Here is an 11,488-nt window from a genome sequence, read left to right on the forward strand (position 1 = left end):
TTAAGAATTTAAGAATTTAAGAATTTAAGAATTTAAGAATTTAAGAATTTAAGAATTTAAGAATTTAAGAATTGGGTCCTAAAATTAAGCTTAGATTGCTGATATTATTGTTTACAACGATAAAGCTTATTTTTCTGAGTACAATGACCCTTTGTACGACCACAAAGAGTTTAAAATGGATTTTTAAATCAATTTTGAAAAATTAACCTCGCGGTCCTTCTTGACAGAAAAGCTCCTACTTGACAGCTCGTTCCAAGGGAACCATAGTTGATCCATCGAAAAAATGTTGTCTAGTCAAAAAAAAATTTTGCATTAAAATGAAAAAAAGTGATTAGAAATGGTTTTTAATCTTGTTTTTTACCGTTGTACATAAAAATTGACATAGGGCTTTAGTACCCAATTTAAGAATTTAAGAATTTAAGGATAAGAGTGCTTGTGTTTTTTTCCGTGCTATGAACGAAATGGAAATGAAACTGCTGTCAAATATGCTCATTTTTGCAACGCACACTTCGGCTTTGACCGCGCGTCTTCTCGACTTTTTCGAGAATCACTTTTGAAGAAAAAACAGAAACGTCAAAACAAATTTCAACAAGCGCTAAAAATTGTGTCGGAAAAAATCCAAAAACCGTTGAAAATACTGATTTATTTTGACCTCAGTTGCAGTATTCAAGCTTGACTCGTTCTAGTGCACAGATTACGGTAGTAATATCTTCCCCACGATGGCCGCAGCACCGCCCAAAGAGGACCCTTTCTGTTCGCGTGTTTACATCGGCGGATTGGGCGAGCAGGCGTCCCGTCAGGACATGGAGGAGCTGTTCAAGGAGTTCGAACCGTACACGGACCTGAACCTGCTGCGCGGGTACGGCTTTGTGCAATTTCCTACCGAGGAAGTGGCCAAGGCGGCGATTACGGCGTTGAACGGGAAGATGCTCAAGGGCCGCAAATTGACGGTGAAGATCGCCAACGATAACCGGGGCAAAAAGGGAATACTGCCACGGGGCGGGGGAGGGAACGTGGGGGGAGGCCGGGACCGGTCTCCGATCGGGAGCGCCGGCGGACCGTTTCATGGAGCGCGGGGAGGTTATGGTGGCGCTGGGATGTACGGTTCGGCCGGCGGGATGGACATGGGCGGCGGCTACGGAGATCCGATGATGGGCGGTGGTCCCGGGGGGTTGGCACCGCCGGCTGGGCCGGAAAGCAACGACTGCGAGATTATCGTCGTGTCGAGGGATTTGACGTGAGTATTGGCGGGATTTGGGGGCTTGGCAGCGATTAAATTTTTAAATTTGATTTCGCAGGAGCTACGCCGAAAACATCGAGGCCAGACTGAAGCGTAACGGTCTCACGGTTGATCTGCTCTTTCCGAACGACGACGTTCCTATTGGGAAAGTCCTGTCGAACATTGCGTCCCGTGGCAGTTACTACGCCATTCTGATTACGCCGGAAAACGAGGAACGCAACAGCATCACGGTGAACGTGCTCGCCGGAGTTCCGGCCGAACATCGGAACATGCCAACGGAGGATGCCATCGCGTTCATTTGCAAGGACTTCGAAGACAGGTTGCGGGCGGAGCAGCAAGAAAAGAACAAGTTCCGTCCGATGGGTGGAAACGCGGTGCGGACTCCCTCGCTGCAGGACAAACACCCGGAACCGATCCAGAACATGCTGAACCTGCTCGCGAACAACCGCCAGCTGACGGTGCTGCAGTACGACCGCCTCATCAAGTATCTCGGCGAGCGCAAAGAACTCCAGATCAAGTACGAACTCGGCGAAGACGTCGACGCGTCCTCCATCTCGAGCCGGTTGCTGCCGGAAAAGTCCAAGGAACAAACCGAAAAGGAGCTCCAGCGAAAGATCATGGACATCCTGAACAAACCGTCGATCGTGCCGCAAAAGCCCCGCGCCGACGTCAAAACCACTGCCGCCGCCGCGTCGTCCTTCTCGTCCTTTGGCAATGTCACAATCGGCGACGTCTCGTCCTCTTCCTCGAGCAGCCGCCTACCACCGAAGGTCGCTGCCCCGTCCAGCAGTGGACTCCCGATTGCGGCGGCCGCCCCCAAACTGCTGCACGATCCCAAGGTTCAGAAGGCGCTCGACTCGCTGCTGCTGTCCGGACTCGGCGGAGGGCTTAACTTTTAAACCGTGAACAACTACTCAACATTCGAGACTAGGATTAAGGAGAGAAGATACAATCAACTGACAAGCAAATAGACACAAATAAATGGCGCGGAGCGGGAAGATTTTCCGAGGTATTCATCCGGAAGGACATCGCTATTGTAATTTATCAACTAATTTTTAAACGAAATATGTCTCAGTCGGCAAACGAAATCTTGAGAGTTAATAGTGAATAAACGAAAAGTGCTGAAATTGGCTGCTTGTTTGATTTTATTGGTCAGTCAAAGCTCCTATTGGTACTCTATGTTCTGCTCGTGTTTTTGCCATCGTAATATTTAATGTTTGGCCCTTTTTAAATCTTAGTCTTGATTCAAAAATTAAAAAAAAAATTTTCGAAAAGATCGAAATTTTTTACGAATGTTTCATGTTTTAACATTGTAAATCGGACCATTAGTTGCTGAGATATCGATATTAGAAAATGTTGGGTTGTTTAGGTGAGACTTATGGTACGTTCGTTTGATGGCTAGTTCCACACTGAGTGCCACACTCAGAGCTGTCAAAGTGTTTCTTTGAAGAAACTCGCGCTAGTTCCGCACGAGTTTCGCCGCCATCTTGGAACTGAAACTCTAGTGCCGCACTCGATATTTTTTCAGTTTCATGCGAGTTCCACGCGCACTGACAAATGACGTTCGATTGAACTAAAACTGGCACCGACGAGTACGGCACTCGTCGCACCGGCTCTTCAAACGAACGTACCATGATATTCGTTTTTCTCCAAATTGAAACAAAATTTCATTTATTTTTAGTTTGGGGCACTTGAAAGACATGTAGATGAACAATCTCAAGCATTTTTGAAATTGGTTTTTCGTAAGTAGGTCGAATACCGATGCTAAAAAGGCTTTGTTTACCAATGGCTCTTGCGTCCTTTTGAAAACTAATCCGAAAAAAATGTACCTGAACACCAGTTCCGATGCAGCTTTCCTCAATTCTATTTCAACACATCAACAAATTAGCACCCAAAGTCACGTTCCACGTTCTCCCCACAACCTCACAAACCGCTCCTTAAACTATTTTCAATTGTGGGCTCCAAGTTTCCATTTCATTTGCCAACCGCATGCCGACAAACGATCTCTCCAAGACGTGCGGGCCCTGCTGAAATATTTACACTAAATTTATTATTCATTTAAGAGTGGGGGAGCGGCCCGTGTGGATCAATCGGACCGCGCACTGGACTAACAATCCAGTGGTCGCCGGTTCGAATCCCGCGGCGGGCGCTCTAAAATTCTTTGTGTAAATATGGGTTTTCGGCGCCGTCGCTCCGTGCCATACTTTCATACACTTAGGAGCCCAGGGCGGCGAAGTCCTTGTAGATAAAAAGGAAGACACTAGTGGTTGGTACTAGCAATGGTGGCCGACAGCTATAAAGTCAACTTCGTCGTGGGGGAGCGGGAGGCACTTTATAGTGCTACATTTCTTGCCCTCGTGCACTTACACCACCCACCCACCTTGAACTTGAAAGCTTGGCGGAAAACGTTCAAAGTTGCACCATTAGTTCTGCCTGCCTTCTGGAGGTTCCGGTTGTTCTGGTTTACTTCGCGAAGTCTTCGAAGAACGCTTCGAATTCAAAGTCCTTGAAAACTACGCCGGAGGATAGCGCAAAGCAATTGGCCAAGTAAAAGTTTGGAATTGTCCTGTCACCACCACCACCACCTACAGGATGAAAAGTTTCCCAATCACGACCACGTGGCTTCTTCTGATGGCTTTCGCGGTTTGGGATGCTGCAACGGAAACATCAACTGCCAACTCTACCCTTGCTGCTGGAGGTGGTTTGGCAATTACTGCTGGTGTACTTCCAACGACCACGATGGCGGCGGTTTCTGCGGTTTCCGGAACAGGTGTGGCAAGCCGTCCAACACCGGTCGGTTGGTTCGGGGACACCATCCGCAACGGGCTAACTTTCTTCGGCACGGCCTGGGACACCGGGATGGAGCTTGGGGTGGAGGTGGCGAGGCGGATTTTTGGTGGACTGAAAATTGGATGATGTTAGGAAGTGTTTAATTATTATCTGAAATCAAAACAAATTATAAAAAAAAAACAAAACATGCAAAAGTAAAAAAGTTAAGGATTTGAAAATTTTATTTTATGTTTTTATTTCAACCTTTCCGTTCAAAATTTCTCAAAAAATCTGTTTGTTTGTTCAATTTTTTTATGCATACTTAGTTAAATAAAAGCTACCGTAAACCGGGGTTACTTTGACATGTTTGAGTTTTCCGCAAAAAGAAAAGAGAACAAATTAAATACATACGGAATGATATGGAATCACACTGATCATGATAGAGATGTGTTCAAAGTTCTTCTAGTAGAAATTTCTATAACATTTTGAAAAGTTTATAGAGTTAGTTAACTATTAATAAGAAAATGTTGTTACTTAGCAGTATTTTAATATGCTTAAAGTGTCATTATTTTCTCAATGTACATGAATTCTAATCAGAAAACAGAATGCATTTTCGAATTCTTTGGACAGTTTTCCACTAGGAGAATGTAACATAAGTATGTAAATAATAACAAATTATGTGTTTTTGAAACATAACTCAAAAAAAAAAAAGTTATAAGCATTTTCAGTTGAACAAATTTCATATAAAATGTGAAAACTTTTGATTCGTGCTTCAAATTCAGCAATATTAATCCATAATTTTGTTACATTTTTAACGAATTTCAGGCAAAATTCTGAAATTTTTTGGCAATTTTACCTAAAATTTAAATGCATTTTGTTAGAAAGCTTTATAAGATCATTTATTAAGTTAACTAGACATAATCATTGTTTTTTTTCTTAAAAACTATATCAGCAACTCAGTGACGGTACATAAGACGTAAAAAAAATGGAACATCTTCAATCTGATTTATAACAAGAAAAACTATGACACCTCCGAATTCAAAATAAGAATTTTCAATGCAAATATTTGTTTAAACACCATTGAACTTTTTTTTCAAAAATGGTGCATTGACCTTTGCCTACCGCAGTACATGTTCTAAAAATAATAATCTTTAGAAAATCCTTACCATTTGGAAAATATTCCAAAAATAAATTGAAATCCTATCAATGTCACTCCGGTTTACGGTTTCAACAAATCTTAAATTTTCAGAGCACAGATCAGAAAATACGGAAAACTTAAGAATGATTTAGTATTTATTTATTTTAGTGTTTTAGTATTTTAGTATTTTAGTATTTTAGCATTTAAGTTTTTAAGTATTTAAGTATTTAAGTATTTAAGTATTTAAGTATTTAAGTATTTAAGTATTTAAGTATTTAAGTATTTAAGTATTTAAGTATTTAAGTATTTAAGTATTTAAGTATTTAAGTATTTAAGTATTTAAGTATTTAAGTATTTAAGTATTTAAGTATTTAAGTATTTAAGTATTTAAGTATTTAAGTATTTAAGTATTTAAGTATTTAAGTATTTAAGTATTTAAGTATTTAAGTATTTAAGTATTTAAGTATTTAAGTATTTAAGTATTTAAGTATTTAAATATTTAAGTATTTAAGTATTTAAGTATTTAAGTATTTAAGTATTTAAGTATTTAAGTATTTAAGTATTTAAGTATTTAAGTATTTAAGTATTTAAGTATTTAAGTATTTAAGTATTTAAGTATTTAAGTATTTAAGTATTTAAGTATTTAAGTATTTAAGTATTTAAGTATTTAAGTATTTAAGTATTTAAGTATTTAAGTATTTAAGTATTTAAGTATTTAAGTATTTAAGTATTTAAGTATTTAAGTATTTAAGTATTTAAGTATTTAAGTATTTAAGTATTTAAGTATTTTAGTATTTTAGTATTTTGGTATTTTAGTATTTTAGTATTTTAGTATTTTAGTATTTTAGTATTTTAGTATTTTAGTATTTTAGTATTTTAGTATTTTAGTATTTTAGTATTTTAGTATTTCAGTATTTTAGTATTTTAGTATTTTAGTATTTTAGTATTTTAGTATTTTAGTATTTAGGTATTTTAGTATTTTAGTATTTTAGTATTTTAGTATTTTAGTATTTTAGTATTTTAGTATTTTAGTATTTTAGTATTTTAGTATTTTAGTATTTTAGTATTTTAGTATTTTAGTATTTTAGTATTTTAGTATTTTAGTATTTTAGTATTTTAGTATTTTAGTATTTTAGTATTTTAGTATTTTAGTATTTTAGTATTTTAGTATTTTAGTATTTTAGTATTTTAGTATTTTAGTTTTTTAGTATTTTAGTATTTAGGTATTTTAGTATTTTAGTATTTTTATATTTTTGTAGTTTTGTATGATGGAATTTTTGTAGTTCTGAATTTTAATTTTTATTTCTGTTTTTTTTTTATATTATTGGTGTTTTCTAGTTTGGTTTGTTGATGTATTTTTGTATTATCGACTAATCTTTTTTCCGTTAAGGTTGAACAATATAAAACCAGAGGTTACCTGTAAGTAACCCATAAACAAGGTTGCACCTTGCGTTCATATTTTAAAGTGCAGTCGTACTTCTCCTCGGTAATTTACATTAGTTTTTCTGCCATGGTCTCGTGGTTAAAGTCCTTTTAGCTTTCGATGAGCTTTCCATGCTTTTGTTTCACGACCAGCAAGGTTGCCCTGTGCTTGCATGTGACCTAACAATTGCATTTAAAATTTGAATGCTAAATATTACTGACTGGTTTCAGAAGCTAAGTATGCTGCCACGTGTGCAACCCACACATGGCAGAAGAAATTGCAGGCTAAAGTAAGTTAGTAAGTTAACTAGCTGCCAGTCACAAAGCCACAGGATAATCGGTGCGTTTTTGAGTTCAAGTTTAAATGGCACCTGTAGACGTTTGGCCCAGAGGGAAGACACGGATCAATAATTAAAAGACACTACTGGCGGCTAATAATTATCTTTATTGCCGCCACCACTCGCGTGCTTGACCGCGTTACACTCTGATATCGACTAACTCACTCTTCTCATCTCTAGACGTCAACCATAGTTGATCTGTCAGCCAGTGTTGACCAGGGTTAGATTCCTACATCCCTCTCTTCCTTGAAAATGATAGATACTTTACAATTCTCGATTAAATTTTCAAAAGGTTCTATCTGCATAGGAAACCCATGAGGGATAGGTTGTTTTGAAAATTTAATCTAGAATTGATAATTTAACTGTTTAGCAAACTAGATTGTCCTCATAATTTCCCTGATCTGAACACACGAGTGGATTTACTTTTAATCTAGTATTTGTTGGTAACACTAGTATTACAATCTTATATCTTTTGCTGAGTCAAACGAGCATTTATGTTTACAGTATAATCTCTTGTCACGTTCTTTGAACTTTTAACTAAGCCATTTCACTCAATAAAGTGTTGTCCTTTCACTCTCCTTTCTTAGTTTTTCAATTTAATTGTTGCTCCGTCACATTTATTTATCTTGTAATTGTAAATTCATAATTCCCTACAGTTAACCGCTATCCTATCGATCCAGTACCACCTCATCCTTCACCTAAAACAAATTAATTTAAAGTTAATAGAATGCTGAGCGTTTCCCTATTTTCCTATAATTTGAGTCTAAAATCTTGTACGCAGCATAGTAATTTTTTATGGACACAATGCAAATAATATTGGATTTTATAAGACACTTGCTTCAGCCTCTTTCTGAAAATGACTTGTTTTTTCCTTGTTTTGAGTCCGGTAGATTTGAATGAATAAAGATAATCCTCAACTATCGTTCCACAATTCTATATCTTAAAACAATAACAGTCGCTCAAACAAGTTATTTGCCGAAACAAGCTGGAGCAGTTCTTTGCGCTGCAAAAGCTGATGGGGAAATACCTATGCCCTGTATATGTGCAAGCTCATACACCGTGTTAAAGTCTTAGCCTTCAGTAACGAACTGACAAATGTTCCGTGATATAAACTTAAGCTTTCCTATACTTTTTCTTCTTCCCTAGCAAAACTAGCAGTTGTTTTAAACAGTTTTATCTGCTCTCGCTTAATTCATTAAAATTACAGAACTTATTTCATCCAATGATTGTATCTGGATTATTTTGTAGCTGTAAGTATCTCCAAAACTCTGCATTTTGTAATTAGTTAAGCAAAATGTATTATGATAAGTACAACCAATAAACATGAATTGAATATAAGTTATTTCTCATTCATTGTCTTATGGAGTTACCGAATATTAACAATTTCACGGTGCCTATCAATCAGAGCCCCCTGCATCATTACTCCTGTCACACATTCTCAAGCATTTAATCAACCTCATAAAGCAGCGTCTACACCTAACTATTTTTACAATCAAGTTATAGCGGAATTGGGCCCGTCAACCTGACAATTCTGGAATACGAAGACATCTTCGCACCCCCAAACAGAACCCTATCTTGCAACCATCCTCCTTCAAATCTTAAGGACATCCCTTAGCTCATCAGCAGTCTCCTGGTGAGCCGCCAGCCAACTCGGCTCCGAGCAGCACACACTCCGTCCAGATCGGCACCCCGCCCGCCTGGCTCTCTTGCCATGCGTACGACCCAAAGGATCCAGTCAACCCAGGTGACTCTCTGAAAACCCGGTTTGCCGTTGAGCTGCACTAGCTCGTGGTTCATCCTTCTCCTCTGTGTGTTGTTCACGTGGAATTCGGCCTAACGCAGTAAGACCTCTCCGAACGAACTACGTGTGCTTGCAAAACCTCCTCCTCCTGTGACCTGTTGCTAATGAAACTCAGTAATAAAAAAAAGGTATTTTGTAGGTTTAATCACTGGTAGTTTTATTTAGAGCAGGTTAAAGTTTGGCTTTACAACTTCTACATTATTAGAACACCATCAAACGCCTTTGATGCCTTTGACGTTTGATGAGTACATAACTTTAACGAATTAAAAACAACCAGCAAAACAAACCTTCCACTTTAACGTTCCCAGATCTTTTATGACCCCTATTGTAAGTTTCTGCTCGCACCTAGGAGTCTGAAGGTTTGAATGGAGAGAAAACCCAAACCTCTTTATACTCCTTCACCCACGGCTTCGATCTGACCAGCCACTCTACCGGAGCAGGTTTGGTTTGGTGTGTTGTTTGTTCGTATATCAGGGAGACGACTTCTACGCCTGGAATGACTCCACGGCCTAACAACAACTAAGGGCGAAGACCAACGTTTTACTCCCCATCCGAATGGAAAGCATTAGAAGAAGGGAAACGAACCCCTGATCATCCGCTTACAACGCGAACCGCGTAACCATTGGACCACACCTGCACCCAAACGAATTCCCAAATACCCTAAAATTTCCTGTTACTTTCCAATCGTTTCAACTGTTAACTTGTGCATACATGATCCCTAATGGCACTACTGAACTTCCTTAAAAATATCCTTGTAGTTTGTACCTTGAATTCCAAAAGTTAACTGTGACTGTTACTTACGGCAATGTTACAATGTTGACGAATAATAAATCTTTATAACTTCATCTTTCGATGATCATACACAAGCCTGCAGCCCCTACTCCAGGCCTAAATATTAATAAGCCATCTATACGCTAGGCATGAGTGATCATCGCCAAGCCTCCTCTTCACCAATCTGCCACGTTATCATCCACAAGCCATATCTGTGCCATGAGCATGAGTGGACAATCACAGACTTCCTCCCTCTCAGGCCTTACAGTGGATATTCACAAGCCATCTCTCCGCCAGGCATGAGTGAACATCCACAAGCCTCCTCCTCACAAGGCTTCCCTGTAATCATCCATAAGCCATCTCTCCACCAGGCATGAGTGGACAATCACAAGCCTCTCCCATATCAGGCCTTACAGTAGACATTCACAAGCCATCTCTCCGCCAGGCATGAGTGAACATCCACAAGCCTCCTCCTCACAAGGCTTCCCTGTAATCATCCACAAGCCATCTCTCCACCAGGCATGAGTGAACAATCACAAGCCTCTCCCACATCAGGTCTTACAGTAGATATTCACAAGCCATCTCTACGCCAGGCATGAGCGAAAATCTACAGGCCTCCTCTTCACCAGGCTTCCCAGTGAACATCCCCAAGCCTCTCAACGGCACTAAGCCATCCCCCGGCACTAAGCCAACCCCCGGCACTAAGCCCACCTCCGGCACTAAGCCATCCCCCGGCACTAAGCCAACCCTCGGCACTAAGCCAACCTCCGGCACTAAGCCATCCCCCGGCACTAAGCAAACCTCCGGCACTAAGCCAACCCTCGGCACTAAGCCAACCTCCGGCACTAAGCCATTCCCCGGCACTAAGCCAACCTTCGGCACTAAGCCAACCTCCGGCACTAAGCCATCCCCCGGCACTAAGCCAACCCCCGGCACTAAGCCAACCTCCGGCACTAAGCCATCCCCCGGCACTAAGTCAACCTCCGGCACTAAGCCAACCCTCGGCACTAAGCCAACCTCCGGCACTAAGCCACCCCCCGGCACTAAGCCAACCTTCGGCACTAAGCCATCCCCCGGCACTAAGCCAATCCTCGGCACTAAGCCAACCCTCGGCACTAAGCCAACCTTCGGCACTAAGCCATCCATAACTTTTTAGCCAACCTTCGGCACTAAGCCATCCTAATCCTAATCCATCCACCTTCGGCACTAAGCCATCCATAACTTTTTAGAACAAGATCACCAGATATCAGCTGCACTGAAGGATCAACTGTATCGTTGCTTCAAATCAGCCGTACGATTTGTACACAACCTTCGCCGACGTGATACCACAGCAGCTGTCCGCAACTCTATCCTTGGAATTGACTTGCCATCGAAATACCGCCTAAGGATCTGCAGTTTCATTAGACAAGCCTACTACGACAACCTACCAGACTACATCCATCAACACCTGCAACGCCGTCAGCAGCAGCGAACCCGCTCCTTCATCATCCCTAGACACACCACTTCAAGCGGAAAAAGTGTCCTGGATCACGGAGCTACCTGCTGGAACGGTTTACCAATCGATTCTACTTAATTTTAGTTTAACGAATAGCTACAGTACTCAGTTTGTATGGATTATTTCTATCAATTATATTGTTCCTACAGTTACTTCCTTGACCTGATAAAAAGTTGTTAACTAACAGGTTATCGTTATAAATAAACGCATAAATTACAATTACCTAAGTACACTACAGATTGTCAAGGCAAACAGATTGGCCAATGTTTCTGGACACCAAACGTGCTGGACACCAACCGCCCTTTACGCCCAGCAAAACTGGCAGTGTTGCAAGCGCAAAACATACGTTGCCAGTGCCGATTTATTTTGCATCGGCCATTCTGTCTCCCTCGACAATCTGTAAAGTACACGCGTGCAAAAACAGTTCACAAGGGCTGTCAAATTTCTAACCTTAGAACCGAGTCAGTTTCAGATTGAACTGAATTAAGCGCTGAACTGAAATGCGGCAACCATG

At 40.3% G+C, this 11,488-nt stretch overlaps 1 protein-coding gene across 1 annotated transcript; it reads left to right on the forward strand.

The window, feature by feature from the left end:
• Positions 1-545: 545 nt before the first annotated feature.
• Positions 546-2,370, forward strand: LOC120422644 (nuclear receptor coactivator 5). The gene is made up of 2 exons (XM_039586147.2): positions 546-1,237; positions 1,299-2,370. Exons 1-2 carry the CDS (start codon positions 720-722, stop codon positions 2,137-2,139), a joined length of 1,359 nt encoding a protein of 452 aa, XP_039442081.1. The 5' UTR covers positions 546-719; the 3' UTR covers positions 2,140-2,370.
• Positions 2,371-11,488: the final 9,118 nt, after the last annotated feature.

Source organism: Culex pipiens, chromosome 3 (assembly GCF_016801865.2).
Source record: "Culex pipiens pallens isolate TS chromosome 3, TS_CPP_V2, whole genome shotgun sequence".
Classification (NCBI taxonomy): domain Eukaryota; kingdom Metazoa; phylum Arthropoda; class Insecta; order Diptera; family Culicidae; genus Culex; species Culex pipiens.